The 18,437-nt window shown below is 43.6% G+C and overlaps 1 protein-coding gene across 1 annotated transcript in view; it reads right to left on the bottom strand.

Moving 5' to 3' along the window:
* LOC146170695 (protein AMBP-like) overlaps positions 1–18,437 on the bottom strand; it is a 45,873-nt gene that overhangs the window by 14,810 nt on the left and 12,626 nt on the right. The window contains exon 3 of the mRNA XM_084586844.1: positions 3,827–3,889. Coding sequence (XP_084442970.1) covers positions 3,827–3,889 — 63 coding nt within the window. The remainder of the gene's footprint in view (positions 1–3,826; positions 3,890–18,437) is intronic.

The raw sequence follows: 18,437 nt of genomic DNA, 5'->3' as shown, positions 1-18,437 counted from the left end.
CACAAGGTGCGTTTACATTGGCTTCCTCCGCATCTTGGTGTCAAGCAGACACAAAAACAGTAGCCGCTAAGCCATAAAGCCAATGGCACGCGGTTGTTGTTTTTTTTAACTGACTAAGGTCTGCGAATCTGTTGATTCTTATCAGGATGTTGAAGATTTGTGAGAAACTCATGTTCCGAAACCAAAGAGGAAATTTCCGAAATTAGGTGCTGTAGCTATCAGCAAAAAATTCAAGAGCACTGTAGAATCTGCATTGGAGTAAGGCGAAAGCACGGATGCTGCTGTTGGTTGCTTGTGGTTGCTTCTTGTTGCTTAATTCACTTCTTGTTTACCCATTTTAGTCTTTGGTACTTTCAAATTGTGCGTCAGTCCCTCCCTATGCTCTTTTTAGGCTCTACTTCCGGTTGAGTGACGTCACATTACTGACGTCACAATAATTTACTTCTTAATTACCCATTTTAGTCCTCGGTAATTTCACATTGCACGCCAATTCCTTTCTATGCCCGTTTTCGGCTCTACTTCCAGTTGCGTGACGTCATATCCTTGACGTCTCCCTAATTGACTGCCTTAATTAACTACTCTAGTCTTTGGTACTTTCAAATTAGGCACCAATTTTTTCCTATGCCCCTTTTTGCCTTGACTTACGGTTTGGTGACGTCACATCCTTGGCATCGTCTTAATTGACTGATTTAATAACTTATTTTAGTACTTGATATATTCAAATGTGGCGCCAAGACAGTGAATATTGAGACCATTTTCGCCATTACTTTTACTTTTTGTACGTGTAAATATTTACCTTATTAACTAATTGGCCTAATTAAATTCCGGAAACTGCATTACGTCTCCTTCCATCGATTGACACTACTCATAAACCTCTACGACTTCTCAATTACTCACAACTGCTGCGGACACAATTTTGTGTATTTTGCCTCTAATTAATTACCTAATTAGCATCACCTTCTATCGATTGACAGCACTCATTGCCCTTACCACTATTCAATTACTCCCAACTGCTGCGGACATCTTTTACATTTTGTCTGTAATTAATTACCTAATAACCATATATGTCTCATTATTTTTCGGCAGCAATATTACGTCACCCTCTATCGATTGACAGCACTCTTTTATCTCTACCACTTCACAATTTACTCGCTACTGCTGCGGACACGATTTTGTGGACTCGGTTTGCGGACAGAAATTTGTGAACATAGGGGTGTAATGCTTCGCATTAAAAATGGCTTAAGGTTTGCCACTGAGGAGTATCAGATATTGACCTCATTTGGAGTGCGAAGTCTGTTGCTGTGAGTAATATCACGTCACGCTGTCACGTTATTTTGCTTTGGCGTGTAACAGCTGTTTCGCGGCGCTCGACTTGATTACTTGTCACACTAACACTTGCAATCCTCCTTGAACGCGACTTGCATTGAGGTTTTCAAGAAGGATGTTATCATTCGGTGCTACATGGCTGTTTTAAATGACCATGTGAGAAGCTTCCTTAGTGTGTGTTAGGTGACGTCTAAGGTGGCGACGCCCGCTCTTGAATGTGCTTGAAAAGTCGAGAGCCTGAGGAAGTGGCTACGAGAAAAGCATGCTCGAGCTGGTTTCCATATGAAAGTTGCCATGTGACAACGTCGATCTGCATCGTGTTGAATGCACATCGAGATAAAGAGGACCGAAAGTGAACTTGTGGCAGAGATATGTCTCGTCATGGTGATTTGCCTTCTGAGACGTTTGTGAGTTCGTTTCAGCGCTAGCGTGAGGCCGAATGCGGTCATGTAAGGAATGAGAAGAAAGACACCTACTTCACAGACCATCAGAAAGTCTTGCAACAGTCAAGGAATTGACAAAGCACGCCATGACAGTTGGGGTAAAGTAAGCCTTTCATAAACGATCTGTGCAGTCACTTGTGAAACTAAGCATAACCGCACTTACGCTTGTGCGAAACGATAAATGCACTTCTAGAAATTTTAATTCTTAGAGTCATTCTTCAAACTTCTCTGTCTAGAACAGTGATCGTGCCATAAAATTAGTAAATTGAATTATGCAGCGAGGCAGTTTCATTCACTACTTTCTGGTTCGTAGTGTTCACAATTGATTCATCTTCCCAAACCACACCACAACAGGTGCCTGAATACCACGTCTACACACTTTGCGTAAGCGCTCAAGAGATTGTCTCCTTTCCTGAAAACAGACATGGCAGTAATTATATTACAGTAATTAAATACTGTAATTTGATTTCTTTTGGGAAAATTTGTAATGTAATGAATTACGTTTTAGCTTTGGTGATTTAGTAATGTAATGAATTACTTTTTGGTAGCAATTTCGCTGAAAAATTAATTATTTCCTTTCGAAATTACCTTTATAGAAGTGCGTCACTACTCCTTTAATACATAAAGAAGTAGAGTGCTGCGAAAACAGAAATGTCGTACGGCAAGCCGAAGCCTGCGTAACAGATCGGCAAAAGGAGACAGAATTGAGCAGAACAGTGAGTCTGAGAGCTCGTGTGTAACAGGGTTACTTAGTACGGCTTTCCCATGGCAACCATTCTCCAAGCAGCAGCATACAAGGCGTCAAGGGAATAGCGAAGGAAGGGATGGTGCAAGAAGGCTGGTTGAAAACTATTTGGAGTGCGGCGCAGTTGCAATACCTGTTGCATCGGCTAGAGCACAGTGGTGCCTGGTTACACTTGACACCACGGGGCGAGGTAGGGTTGGTGTTGGGGGAGATAGGCGAAAGGGTCCATAGCGTGAGCCACCGTGGCTTGAGCATTACTGAGCAGTGAGCATAAGGTGCCGACGTTGATTCTTGGGGACTGCAGAAGCAATAAATAACCTAGCTTCTTCGGCACCTTGAAATGGCGGAGACAGCTCCGGGCCAGCAAGACACTTGGTTCCCCGGTCATTTCACGATCGTTCTGCCATGCTTCTGTCTTTGTTATTGTTGTTTATGTTTTGCTGTTGTCTTGTTTTTGTAATGGCATGTGCTGTAGGAAAGAAGGAAAGAATAGCTCTCTGGGACGGAATTTGGCTAGAAGACGAAAGAGTGTGTGTGTTTCGCGTCTGGAGAACAAGTTATTGTTTTGTTTACTATCTTTACTTAGTTTTTGCATGGATGAAAACTGGACAGTAATTTAAAAGTAATTTAATTACTGAGTATCAGTAATTGTAATGTAATTTCATTATTTTTGGAAGCAGTAATGAGTAGTGTAATTTAATTACTTTTCTGTAATTCCAGCAAAGTAATTAGTACTGTAATTTAATTCCGTTTCAAAAGTAATTTTGCTGTGTATGGCTGAGAACCTTTGCTATTGAGATAATTATTGCTTATTTTATGTCTACTATGGTAGCTGTGCAGCCCATAGCTAGATATTATGAATATTTTACTTTTCTCTACTCGACATTCGCGGTTCAAAATACCTGCAAAGCTACCAAAGTATCGAAATTTGGTTTTATCTGTATAGGCTATGAAATGCATTTCACAGAGTACGTCAGCTTAAAGCAGAGTTTTGAGTTACAAAACAGCTTTCTTTAACATGTCATTGTCAGCGGTCATGCACAGTCAAGTATATCTAAGCTTTGGTAAATGCGGGATATTCCACTACGTGGCAGCGCCTTGTGGCAGCTACGCTCCCCTTTCTTTTTCTCTTCTTCTCAAACAAGAGATAGAGTGAATTTCCTCTGTGCACTTTGCCGTATCACAGCTCGGGCTGGCGGTTGGCGCAGAATAGGCCTAAACGGACGGTTATTTCGATATGAAGGTCCTAGTGAAACACATTAAATGGTTGTCATTTTGATTTCGAAAGTAATTTTCATCAACACCCGCTTACCACTTCTCAATGTCTCTTTTGGCTGTGCATTCGCCATTCCATCTTCTCCTCTGGGGGCCACTCCTGAAGCAACAAATAGGCTTGAATACAAGGGCGATCGTTTGAAAGCAAATATCTAATTGGAACTACGAAAGGGAAAGGTCAGATTTATAATATGGTAAAAGAAAAGAATAACATTCAGTGGTGCATGAGCTCCAGCGCATCCCAGTGAATTTGTGTATTATATAACTCAGATAGTACCTATATTTTATGAGAAAATATTTGAACATGCTTTTGAAGTGCCAAATAAATTACCCAAAACATTTATCCACCCACATGGGCAGTACGCCGCAGTTGTATGCAGCACCCATTAAGACCCTTTAGAAGATGCATTGGAACGAATTGGAGGAACGGCCGTTCGGCTTATTTCTTCAAGATGCACAAGAGTGGACTTAGTAACTAAAATTCTAAATTTATGTGGACTAGATTTACAAGAAAATCGAAAGGAAAATTCCTGAAGAATACTCCCCTTTCAGTCTTTAATGGCATTTCAAGACTAAAGGCTGTAGAGATATGTTCAGTGCCTAGGAAAATCGAGACGCGATAACAAACCACACCAAATGAAGCCTTACTGTACACGTATTGAGGCTTTTGTTATTATGTTTCTTGCTCATGTGACTCAAAACTCGTAGTGCTCTGCCTGTTGAGGTTGTCGGATAAACCGGATGTGCGTAAGTGCGAATTCTTCTTCGATATTTTGTGTCAAGGGTGCCCGACTTGATGTAAGGAAATGTCAGAGTTCCCTTTTGGACATACCAAGCAGTACAAACATTGGGCCCAGTGTTGGTACAACGTTAGTAATGACCGGTCGTACATTGGCCCGGACATTGCCAACACCGTACCAACACTGGGACCAAGATTTGTACTGCCTGGGATCGTACTCTATGCCCCCCTTCTAAGGATTCTGAAGAGAGGGTTAACAGTATAAATAAATAAACAATAAGGCTCCGGATAAGGTCGGAGAAATGAACGCGGTAAAACATAAACCTACAGAAGCCCCACTAGTTTCCACTCTCCACAAGCATCCAGGCGACATTAGCCGATTAGAGGAGTCTACTACATACTGTAATAACCACCTCTACTCACCACATCATGCCTCTTTCAGAGAGCTCTAAATCTTCACCCATCTTACTAGGATTCACACAACAGAGGCCCACGCAGCAGGCAAACCTACAAGCGTACACTGAATGGAAATCTCCACAGATTGGACACACATGGGAGGCGCCCTTCCCCGGCGTACGTGCCCCCTCAACTCTTTCGGATATTCCTACCCATTTCCAACTTTTATAAGCCCGCACCTACCAGAAGGCCAGTCTCAGCGCAGTAACAATGTGACGCGAAACTATAGAAAACTATAGGCTGACCTGCTGACTCAGCCTCGTGTGCGGTTGTCTTCCTTGAGCGTGTTTTTCTGTTAGGATGTAGTTCCATCTTTGATATGAATCAACTGGCTCAAATCCAGGTCGATTTGCGTAAGGTCGTGAGTGTTGGCCCTTCTGAAAGGGGACGGTATGTGGTTGGAAACGGGAGTGGTGCACAAGAAAGAAAGGGGACAGCGGTAGACGGCTAGTGAGCTGTGCATTTGAAGGGTTCACTTCAAGGGGCATCAGACTTAAACTCGGTGTAGGGTCACATTAGTGTCAATTTTTAGAGAAAAAGCTGCATGCTCCCGCGGTACACAATAGTAACGAGTCTTTCTAAGTTTCTCCTTTTTTGCGATTTCGGGGCACAATTCACGGTGAAAAAGTACGCAAGCTATGAGAGACACCATTGTGGAGGGCTTTGAATATTTCTGTCATTGGTGATACTTGATCGTACGCTGAAATCGCCAATGCACAGGTACCTTGCTTTTCGCCACCATTGAAAAGTGACCACCGTTGGCACGATCTTCATCACTTCATCAAGGTCAGTACTCCAGCTACTGCGACGTGGCGCTTTCTAACATTATGGCAATATGTAGCACTAGCGGCGCCGCCATTTTCAGGGGCCTAGTGTATTTTTAGGTAAAAGAAACAATTATTTACCTGGCAGAATCTGCATGAATGTTCTAAAAAGGTTTGTATTATTTTCACTGGAGAACAATTTTGAAATCCCAGCCTAGAAGGTCTCAGGCGCGTTGATTTCAATTCAATATATAGTGTAAGAAAAAAGAAAAGTTATATTCACAAACTTGAAACCAATGTGATCTTTGCTTTCTAGGTGGTCAACAAATCTAATATACTCTGTGCATCCTGTTGCATTTGTTTAAAGAATAAGGCATGTCTTCTGCTTCAAAAATAAATCCCTCTTTAGGTAAATGATACCTTTATAGTATCACTACACGATTATACTCACCATTCAAGCACCATAAAACGATCACCCACAGGAACTTCATGCTTTCCTTTCACGGCAACGTTTAACGCCCCAAAGATGCAGACTTATTTATATAGGCGTAAAAAAAATTGCGGCATTAAATTATGATATTTGAAAACCGGAAGGAAAGACCCGAGCCTTTTCTTTATGACATCCGACCAGCACTGGGAGTTTCCAGCCTTTTATAAATGTGAAGAATGCAGCTGGTAAATCCCTCTTTAGGTAAATGATACCTTTATAGTATCGCTACACGATATGTGTAGTGATACTATGTGCTCGGTTTTATCAATATAACAGTGAAAGCATTGAAGGAAAGCGCAACTATCAGTTTTTATACTTCCCTGAAAACAGAAGTTACAAGGCATCTCAATTTTCTTTTTGGGGTGGGGGAGGGAGAATATGTGATATGTATTAAAGAATAAAGAAACCATTCAGGAGTACTAGAGGATCGCAGTTTAAGGCACCTTTGCTCATCTCCCAACGATTGGTACGGTCCTTTAATGTTTCTGTAAAATTTATTAACGCTCTTTAAAAATATACATCTACAGTCCTTTATGTGGGACACATTTTAAGCGCAGTGCCTTGTCCAACCTTTATGACAACGCTATAAGAGTCGATAACTCATCATACATGGTTTAGCCAAACTCATAAAATCTCATATAATTTTATACAAATTTCCTCCAACGTACGAGAAATATCCCCTTCATGGATCACTGCCTTGTCGTGGCGGAGGGGCTTGCGAAACTCGATGAAGTCGTGAGCTCTGCTGTGTAGGGCCACCCAAGATAGACAGGTCACGGCAGAGAGTTCTGACAAAATGTGATTTACTGGAGAAGGTAATGGCAACCCACTCCAGTATTTCTTGCCAAGAAAACCCCATGGCCAGTCACAATACCATTAATGATATGGCGCCGGAAGATGAGCTCCCCAGGTTGGAAGGCGTCCCACATGTTACTGGGGATGAACAAAGGGCGATTCCTAGTAGCTCCAGGACGAATGAAGCGGCTGGGCTAAAGCCAAAAGGACGCTCAGTTGTGGATGTGTCAGGAAGCGACCGGAAAGTCCGAGGTTGCAAGGAGATGTATCACATAGCAACATGGAATGTAAGATCTATGACTCAAGGTAAACTGGATGTCGTCAAGCGAGAAATGGACAGATTGAACACTGATATCTTGGGTATCAGCGAGCTCAAGTGGACCGGAATGGGAGAATTTAACTCCGGCGACCATTATGTCTTTTATTGTGGGCACGAATCCAAGAGAAGGAATGGGGTCGCTCTCATAGTAAACAGAAGAATGGGCAAAGCAGTGCTAGGGTACAACCCCAAGAACGACCGAATGATTTCACTTCGGATCCAAGGTCAACCTTTCAACATAACAGTTATCCAAGTCTATGCACCGACCACTACTGCTGAAGAAGCTGACGTTGAGAGATTTTATGCGGACCTACAATGCCTTTTAGACCGCACCCCGTCATCAGACGTCGTTTTTCTCATAGGAGACTGGAATGCTAAGGTAGGGAGTGAAGAAATATCCGGAATTACAGTCAAGTTCGGTCTTGGTGAGCCAAACGAAGCTGGGCAGAGACTAGTACAGTTTTGTCAAGAAAACAACCTGACCATAGCGAATACTCATTTTCAACAGCACAAGAGGCGCCTGTACACATGGACTTCACCGGACGGTCTGTACAGGAATCAGATCGATTATATTATTTGCCGGCAGAGATGGAGAAGCGCTATACAAGCAGTAAAAACAAGGCCTGGGGCCGATTGTGGCACCGATCATCAGCTTCTTGTTGCCAAGATTAAGCTTCGATTGAGGAAAACGCAGAAAACTAGAAGGCCTTTCAGGTATGATCTGGATCAAATTCCATTAGAATATGCTGTGGAAGTGAGGAATCGATTTCAAGAATTAGATCTAGAAGACAAAGAGCCCGAAGAGTTGTGGACTGATGTTCGTGATATAATACAAGAAGTTGCTGCTAAGGTAGTTCCAAAGCAAAAGAAATGCAAGAAAGCAAACTGGTTATCTGAAGAGGCTTTGCAAATAGCGGAGGAAAGGAGGATGGCAAAAGTTATGGGGGAAAGAGAAAGATACAAGGTTCTCAATGCGGATTTTCAGAAAATAGCAAGGAGAGATAAGAATGCCTTCCTGAACATACAGTGCCAAGCAGTTGAGGACAACAGCCAATTAAGGAACACAAGAGCTCTGTATAAGACAATCAAAGATATCAAATGAAGCTTCTGTGCTAAGCTGGGCGTGATAAAGGACAAACGAGGCAAGGACCTCACTGAAGCCTCAGAGATAAAGAAGAGGTGGCAGGAATACACAGAAGAACTGTACAAGAAGGACCCGTATGTGCAAGCCGAACATAAGACGGTTGTGATCACTGATCTCGAGCCGGGCATCCTGAAGAGTGAAGTTGAATGGGCCTTAGCCAGCCTTGCTAAGAACAAAGCTAGCGGAATTGATGGCATTCCAGCTGAGTTGCTTCAAAACCTCAACCATGATGCTGTTAACATTCTGCATACATTATGTCAGAAGATTTGGACAACCCTGCAGTGGCCACAGGATTGGAGGAGGTCAGTTTACATCCCCATTCCAAAGAAAGGCAGTGCCAAAGATTGTTCCAACTACCGCACGATCGCGCTTATTTCGCATGCTAGCAAGGTGATGTTGAAAATCCTCCAAGGTAGGCTGCAGCAGTATGTGGATCGGGAGCTTCCGGACGTGCAAGCTGGGTTTCGCAAGGGCAGAGGAACTAGAGACCAAGTTGCCAACCTTCGCTGGATCATGGAAAAAGCAATAGAGTTCCAGAAACCCATCTACTTCTGCTTTATTGATTATGCGAAAGCGTTTGATTGCGTAGATCATAGCAGATTGTGGCAAGCTCTCCAAGAGATGGGAGTTCCAATTCACCTTATCTGTCTCCTCATTAACCTGTATGAAGGACTAGAGGCCACAATCAGAACTGGGCATGGTCTTACTGATTGGTTTCCGATTGAGAAAGGAGTGAGGCAAGGCTGCATACTGTCGCCCTGCCTATTTAACCTATATGCGGAGTGCATCATGAGGAAGGCCGGTCTGGACGAGTCTTCAGCTGGAGTGAAGATTGCTGGAAAACGTATCAACAACCTTAGATATGCGGATGATACCACTTTAATGGCAGAAAGTGAAGCGGAACTCAAGAGGCTTCTGATGCGCGTACAAGAGAGTGAGAAGTTTGGGCTTAAACTGAACATTAAAAAGACTAAGATCGTGGCGTCTTGCCCTATCAAGTCCTGGAGCATCAAGGGACAAGAAGTGGAAGCGGTGACAGATTTTCTCTTCTTGGGCTCCAAGATTACCTCGGAAGGAGACTGCAGCCATGAAATTAGGAGACGCCTGCTTCTTGGAAAGACAGCAATGGTTAGCCTTGACCGCCTAGTAAAGAGCAGAGACATTAGTCTGCCAACCAAGATCCGTATAACTCGTGCTATGGTCTTTCCAGTTGTGATGCATGGATGCGAGAGTTGGACTGTGAAAAAGGCTGACCGCCGAAGAATTGACGCGTTTGAATTGTGGTGCTGGCGAAGACTCCTGAGAGTTCCTTGGACTGCCAGAAGATCAAATCAGTCAATATTGTCGACCATAAACCCTGACTGCTCATTGGAGGGTCAAATTCTAAAGTTAAAGCTCAGCTACTTTGGTCATCTGATGAGAAGAGAGGAGTCGCTGGAGAAAGATTTGATATTGGGAAAGGTTGAGGGTCGCCGGAGAAGGGGTAAGCAGCGAACGCGATGGTTAGATGGCATCCTCGAGGCACTGTTGATGAAGTTATGTGATGTTAGGAAGTTAGTGAGAGACCGGAAAGCGTGGCGTGACATGGTCCATAGGGTCACGAAGAGTCGGACACGACTGAACGACTGAACTGACTGAACGAGAATATGCGCAATTGCATGACATTTATGAGTTTGATAAGAGAAAATCTGTATGAGGTTATTGTGGCAGCATTTTTTCACTAGGGTAACGTCATTAGTTTACGGCGTAAAAGCTTAGGCTCAATAGACACAAAACTCTGTTGAGCAAAAGAGGAAGAGAAAGAGCCCGAATAAAAAAAATTCGGTATGATTTTTATAAGAGATTCAGTATACGGGCTTATTGCACTGGCATGACCGGTAAGATGCCGATTGGACTTCTCGTAGCGGATACCCTTGTGTGAGTCGGGGCCCCAATTTCTGCAGGAAGAAGAGGCCTAGGACTAAGAAAAAACACTGACAACTGTAAACTAGCATTGCTACGTGAAAAAAAATTTGAAAACGAAAAGATACATTGCTATGCCAGGTTTCGACCCACAAGCCTTTAGTACCACACTAACCATGCCAGCCACTACACTCCGTCCACATACCCCATCCTCCTTATCTAGCATTTTCTTGCTTTCAGAATTTGTATCTTGTTCTCTTGTGTAGGGTCTGCGGTAGTAGTTCACCAATCGCCCTATAGGCACGCTGATTCTTTTTTCACTCACATCTCTTATCAAATAAATTCCTTTTTTTTCAGTACTATTAAATTAGCTCCTGTAAATTTTCAAGGAACAAAAACTGGTACAAACATGTTGGCAAGTATCTAAGAACCTCCAAAACAGCAAGTCGGCTACGTAATGCACATGGACTGGTTTGAACAAGTGCAAAAACATCGCAGTCAAATTATCAACGGATGTCAGGAGTACAGATCCAAAGCAAGGATGGTACATTCGATCACAAGAATAACAAATGGGAACACTCATCATCACTATTTGTATTGAGCGTCTACCGTCTGAATAAGGTAAAAATCTATATTTAGAAAGCATTCGCTAATGCATATCGTGGCGTACTTATTATAGCAGTTCGTTTATAGGAAAAGTCAGCCACGCGAATGTCTTGACTCTAATATTGAAATTGATAGGTGTTTGCGCGTTGATTTCATGCTATTTTCTTTTTCAATAATTACTTTGTGGTAATCTACTCAGGATCTCCACTATGTCTCAAACATGGCATTTCTCGAATTTGTCACAGCTGCGGGCGATGGAGCAGCTGCTTCACGACCTTTAATGAGGTGCTTTGCCGGCACTGGAAAAGTGACAAGCTTTATCTCTCGTAACTTAATAAGGAACAAAGTAATGCAACATGTCTTTTGATATCTTTCCCATGCTTACGTCTTAAGCATGTTTGAAATTTTTTTTTTACAAAATGACGAAAGGGTTTTCTAAAAGAGATTTTTGAAAAAACCCATGAAGCGAAAAGTGCATTATTTGGCTTTAAATTTCTTATGCTTCTTCTTTATATATTGAAATTAAACCAACTGAGCTTGAATATTGCTCAAGTGCCTATCAGCTCGGAAAATTTTAATACCTTTTGGTGTATAGTCGCGCAGAAAATTCGTAAACAAGGACTAATTTCACATAGCTCCGCATTTTGAAATTTTACTTGGAAGCAATATCTTCCTCAGAATGGCGGAAAGACGCCTAGCTTATTCCTTGCGACCTGTAGTTTGTTTTCACAAAATATATTAACCATGAAATAAATGACTCCACTTATTTATGTCATTGCAAAATCCTACGCAGCGATGTGTGCGAAAAGTCTGCATATGGCGTGCAAATGTTAGTATTTTTTTATTCCTTGTTATTAAGGTTTGTAAAATGATAGTTGCACTGTTGAAATATTCAGTACTACGTGCATAATATATCCAAAAACAAAATAAATTAAAGTTATCAAATAATTATAGGCAGTTTGATCTCTCGTGGGATCACCCAGGATTTCATATCTGCGGTAATAATAGAACGAGAGCTTGTGGTTGCCCTGGTTTCTTCATGCTTTTTGTGTTCTGCAAATATGAAGTTCTTTAAAAACACCGCTGTACCAGTTTCTTTTACGTCGCCGTATTATGCAGAGCGGGATTCCTTTTAATCAAACGTAAAGGAGCAGTCAAGACGTCAGCACCTGCAAACGACTATGAGCACGTCAAATAGTACTGCTTTTATCGAAATATGAAATTTCTTGGCTTCATTTTTTGTTTGCGGCGTCAAGAAAAGCTACCACGGGTCATCGTTCTCGGCGCACTCTTGGGTGTCAGCGCATGCGGCGGGCATCTGTACCAACAAGGCAAAGTGAGGCGGGGAGGAGAGAGGCCATGAGAGTTTGTATTGTTGAAAAAAATATTCTTCCAAAACAGCAGAAGGAAGCGCCGGACGAAGCGCACATCACGGTATTGCACCGAAAGCTTGGAGCGCTTGCGATACCTGGTCACCCAAACGGGGTTGTAGCCCAACACCAATCCTCTCCTCATAAAAACCGCGGTGGTACGCTTGAACTCCTCATCAGAACGAGTGCTTTTCGGAGTAAGCAGTGGCATCAGCAAAAAGCCTAGACTTCACAATTTCGCCCTCACAAAAGGTAGACCTGACTCAATCGCAAGCTCAAGCGTGAGGTTGAGGTTTAGGTCTGATTTTCTGACTTCGCTAAAGAAAGCTTCAGCTGTCGCCGACCTCACTTCCACCTCAGTTCACTCCGTGAAGTTGAGGCCATTAAGTTGAGGCTACTGGGTAATAACCTTGCGTCTCTTAGTGCAATTCTCGCAAGTATCAAGTTTAGTGCTTCATAAGCATTATTTTGTTGGATGGCTCCAAACGATCAGTGTATCCATGCGCACACATTTTATCTGCGGCCCTCTTCCGATACGCATCATTGCAAGACCTCTCCTCACGAGAAAAAGCGTTTGCGATCAACTTCTCTGATGTTACTGAAACATGGCAGCCAGCGCTGACTGATGGGTAATGGACCAACCACCGAGGAGGGAACATGCAAGTGCTGTAGAGGGTCGTCCACTATGCTTGAATACAGTCGTTCATTTTCTTCAAAGCTTCATTGCATCCGACACGACTGCGCAATGATGCTATGAGCTGCCCATGTAAAGCACCGTCTAAGGTATCATCACTGAGAAATTAACAAGGACTATTAAGGCGAAAACATTTCTAGGCACATAGAACAAAATCCTTTTCACGAAAGTTGTGCGCGGGATCTGTGCATCGGATCTGTGCGCTGGTTTCTCACTTCCTGATAACAATGTATGAAGAGGGAAGTTAGGGATGAAAACAAATAATAGCGCTTGGTAATGTCTAAAAGGATATTGATAGAGTTAATTATAATAATGACTACTAAATGATCATAAAATGCCTAAAAGGATTAAGGAATGACCAATATGTCAAAAGACGACTTGTAATAACCGTCACAAACTGGAAATGAGAAAACATGCTTAGATATGAGTGGTAATGACTACAATGACTAGCGTGACTCAACACGACTACGGAACAACCAGTACGTCAAAGGTCGAATTTTAACGACGGGAATTTACTGGAAATGAGTAGAAATGCTTAGCTATGAGTGTTGCATGCCTGCAGGATCCAGCATCACTACGGAACGACCAGTGTGTCAAACGACGACTTGTAATGACCGCAACTGACTGAAAATAAGCAAATGTGTTCCTATGTTCTTGCTGCGCCCGGAAGAAGAGGACACTGAAGTTGGCTCGCGCGCTGTGTTCGGAACGCTGCCTGCTCGTACAGCTTAGCCCTGTCCTTCACGTCTTGCCCTGTTGTCCGCGACAATAGGCTTAGCTATCAGTGGCAATGACAAAAATAATTAAGCATGAGTCAGTATGACTACGGAATGAATAATATTTCAAATGACAACTTTTACTGGCCGCAACTGACTGTAAATGAGTAAATATGATTAGCTATGATTGGTAAAGACTACAAAGAGTAGGCATGACTTAGCATAACTATGGAGTGACTAATATTTTAAACGATAACTTGTAATGGCTGTGAGTGACCGGAAAGGAGTAATAATGCTTAGCTGTGAGAACCGGGAAAACAAGCTGGTGAAGGTAGGCTAGGCAAAAGATGAGAGGCAAATGAAAAGAGAGGCAGGGCAGCCTTTCGCCGTTTCCCTTTTAAGCGGTATCTTAGAGTTACTCCTACCAGCATCGAAGTTCACAACTAGAGCAAGAGCGATAAATGGTGAGCAGATGAAGAGCGGAGGGGCACCTCGTTACTCGACTGAGATCACATTCGCAGCTTCGTTCACATACGATAGCCGCTATGTTATCTGCGGTTGTGAGCTGACCTATACGATCTCAGATGTGACTCTCCAGATCCCGCTGAGCTTGCGTCACTTTGATTTCTATGAGTTGGCGCGAGGACCAATGGCACTTTGAATATAACAGCAGTGTTAACAAAAAAATGAATGTCCCTGTACAAGCTGACTCTTTCTGCCTAAAACTTTCCACCTCTCGGTATCATTCTTTCAGGGCCACTACCGCAAGGTTTTTAAGAGCGTTAGCTTAGCTCCGCTCAACTTTGGGAACTTCGCTGGCTCCTCCGGGTTTGTCACGGGACTATCAGGGGCTTGAGTTTGAGGGACTTTCTTTAAGTCCGAAACATTGTTCATCAAGGTGGGTTACCAACCCAGCCATCTAAGATGGCGTCCACACTAGGTTACGTGATGCCACCTAATATGGCCCCCAACATACGCCCACCCTACGCCCATTACACCTCCTGAAGGGGGCGTATTATGTACCGTTACTATGGCACAATATATATGAGTGGTGGTAGAGAACCCAGAGTGCTCTCTGCCGATAAGTAATGTTCGTATGTATAAATTTACCGGTGTAATCTACCCTTGCTAAGATGTAGTAGTCACACCTTCGACCGGTGAGGGTCGAAAGCGATCACAATTCATGTTGGTAGGGGGAAGCGATATCTTTGGGACCACTGGTTGTCGACACATACCGGTGGTACCAAACAATTCATTTCGCCAAGCTCTATGCGAAATAACGCTGCGATGGACAACAACTCTGATAGATTAGGGAGTGACGAAATCCAGGTTCTTCCGATGCCCCATGGATGGCGCTTTAATTGGAGCCACAAGTTGAAGTGGTCATTACAGTGTTTGAAGGAAATGACGAAATCAGGTTTTTAGGACGGCGTCAAAACATATCAATAAAGAATGTCAAACTTTCACTGTCGCCATTTACGTCATGCTGTAATCTCCAATTCTGTAATCACGAAAACAACCATGCTAACGCTCTTGCACTACAACGTCTATCAGACGGTGGCGGCAATTTCTTTCTTTCGCAAGCCTCTAATGTCTCAGCTCTGCTGAAGGACGCGTAACGACACCATTACCTTTCGCCCTCCCTTGCTCCTTATTTGCATCTTCTTATACTCAGGTAAGAGCAAACAAGCCTTCATGATATCGGCGACGCTGCCTTTTAACGCGGCATCGTTAAATACACTGGTCTCCAGATAATCCGGAGTGGGCACCGTCGACTCGATGGTATTGGCGTTATGAACGAATGATCACGGGCACTGCTTTTTAAAGAGGAACCAAGCTGTTACAGGACCGGGTACTCATTTGTAGTAGGTTTGCATGCCACCTCGCACCTTCCAGTACGCTTGGTTACCGAGCTTGACCCGTTAGGTTTAGACCACGCAGACACACTCGTACGTCTTGGTTAAGAGACAGAAGACTGGAATTTAGGCATAACATTTTTCAGTGCAGCGCGGAGGTGGCGGTATGAAGTGTTCGGTGTAATAGCCGTTTTGGTAGAAATGCTGTAGAAACTTTTACTGATAATTGTTCGATCAGTGCATGTGCCCGTTTTTAGGTAGCGAAAAGGTGGAAACCATGTGAAGCGACCGCAATGACCTCTGGTGGTGGGCAAAAAAAGACGTACCTAAAAAAATGTAAATTTCATCCAATCGACTGTAATTAGATATTTTAGTGCAGAGTAGCGTAATTTTAAATTTCCACATTAAATACTGTTACGGAATAGTAACGTACGCCTAAATCAACGAAAGTTTTAGTAGGCTTTATCACAGCTTATGCCAAGGAAATCAAAATACGGGGGCGTCATCTAGTGACAAAAGTTTTGACCATACCATTTGCGAAGCGAAAAGAGCGGTGGTTTTTGTTTAAGTGTGCACTGGAGAGTGCTCAAACTTATTAAAATATGACAGCGCTCCTAGAAGAATAGAGAACAGGGTGAATTTGGCAAGATTAGTGATATATTCGAGATATGTGGTCACGTGGGTTACAGCGGTGATAGCAAAAGTCTTTTTTCGCAAGGTATCGCCTCAGTCGTTTTTACACGATTTTAAATGACAGATTAAAATTATGAATCATGGATTCTTTATTATTGTAGTGATCAATCTGTGCTTTATGAGGCAAGGTCTTTTCATTTTTACCATAATACTGGCACATATTTCTGCAGTGCTCTGTCCCTTCAAGAGGGGCATTATATCTATTTCTGGTGGGGTTGCTAACTGTAGACCATACAGACAGACTCGTACGACTTGGTTAAGTGGGACTTCATATCAATTTCTCTTCGTATTTCCCAATTGATAGCTACAACTTCATTTTCGACAGTATTTGCAAGGTCCTAGATGTTTGACATTAATGATTAATTGAGTAGAAAACAGCAAGTCGGAAAGATAGTGGAGCCGAGTACGCTCACTGAAGCTGCAATGCGACTTCACTCTTTTACGAAAGACTCTCAAGCAGTAGGCGCTTTTGTAAAAGCAAAAACCAAATTATATATTCACGACTTCTAAGAGTACAGTAACTACTACCGCGAGGTAACTGCTTAACGCCTTGAAACGCTCTGTTTTCTTTGCAACGAAAATATATATCAGGCATTATTTTCAAACATAAAGAAATAAAGTTCATAGTTTTGACACGCAAAGTAATGATGGTTATTTTTTTCGCGGGCCTGTAACCTTCCTTCGTCAGTGTCATAATCGGTATAAACAACATCTTGAATTCGTCCTCATTTACACAGCAAATGCCAAGCAAATAAAAACAAATATTTATTTTTGAAAGATGTAGGATAGGCTTGAAATGGAGAAACAATTTATACATAAATACTCGCATGAAATCTGTCTACACAAGTATGTTGTACGCCGTACTGCCCCACTTACTATTCGGAGGTATCTTATTCGTTAAGCCGGCGATTTGACTCAACTCGCACTTTTAGCAGCCTACAGAATATCAACTTCCGCTCAAGCTAGAAAATTACAGATGCGTGCAGCATAAGGGAATCAAGAAGCCTGTCCGCACAAGAATATGAAGATCGCGCTCAAAGCGTAAAGCCTACGCAGCCTTGTCTTAGCGGTTAGGGCACATGACTACTGAGCCGCGAGACTCAGACTCGATCCTGGACGAAATTAAAGAAACTGTTGCGCGTTGCCTGGGGTTCTTTAAACCAGGGTCAGGTGCCCCTTAATATTTGGTTCACGAAAAAGCGCATGCACTCATTCAGCGAGCCAACGTAGGCCTACAGAGTACGTGCCAGGTACACCCGCCCCACCATCCCTCCCTAGACAATCAACACGCGACACTATGGCGCAGACTGCCAACACACACTCTTCCCTCTCTCTTTACCTTATCCCACAACCATTCCTCCTTCCCCACTCCTGCCTGTACTCTATTCTCAGCCCTGTGCCTCTTCCCTCGGCATTCTCTCTTTCTGTCCGATGGACACTCCCCCGCGGGGCCTAGAGTACTTCAAGACCTGGGAGGACAGGGAGACCCTGCTGCGCTCGGAGGACCCGGCCGTGCAGACCATTGCCACCGGCGTGCTGGCAGTGTTATGATCCTGAGCGACATAAGAACTTGAGTTTCAATGAGGTCGTGAGGGAACCGGGGGGCCTGCGCGGTCCAAATTCCTAGATATTAATAGTGTTCCTGTCTGTCTGTCTGTCTGTCTGTCTGTCTGTCTGTCTGTCTGTCTGTCTGTCTGTCTGTCCGTCCGTCCGTCCGTCCGTCCGTCCGTCCGTCCGTCCGTCCGTCCGTCCGTCCGTCCGTCCGTCCGTCTGTCTGTCTGTCTGTCTGTCTGTCTGTCTGTCTGTCTGTCTGTCTGTCTGTCTGTCTGTCTGTCTGTCTGTCTGTCTGTCCGTCCGTCCGTCCGTCCGTCCGTCCGTCCGTCCGTCCGTCCGTCCGTCCGTCCGTCCGTCCGTCCGTCCGTCCGTCCGTCCGTCCGTCCGTCCGTCCGTCCGTCCGTCCGTCCGTCCGTCCGTCCGTCCGTCCGTCCGTCCGTCCGTCCGTCCGTCTGTCTGTCTGTCTGTCTGTCTGTCTGTCTGTCTGTCTGTCTGTCTGTCTGTCTGTCTGTCTGTCTGTCTGTCTGTCTGTCTGTCTGTCTGTCTGTCT

The sequence above is a fragment of the Amblyomma maculatum genome, unplaced genomic scaffold (genome assembly GCF_055883805.1).
Source record: "Amblyomma maculatum isolate TAMU_Amacu unplaced genomic scaffold, ASM5588380v1 scaffold_67, whole genome shotgun sequence".
Classification (NCBI taxonomy): Eukaryota; Metazoa; Arthropoda; class Arachnida; order Ixodida; family Ixodidae; genus Amblyomma; species Amblyomma maculatum.
The sequence above is the reverse complement of the archived record's forward strand: the minus strand, read 5'-3'. Positions and strand labels throughout refer to the sequence as shown.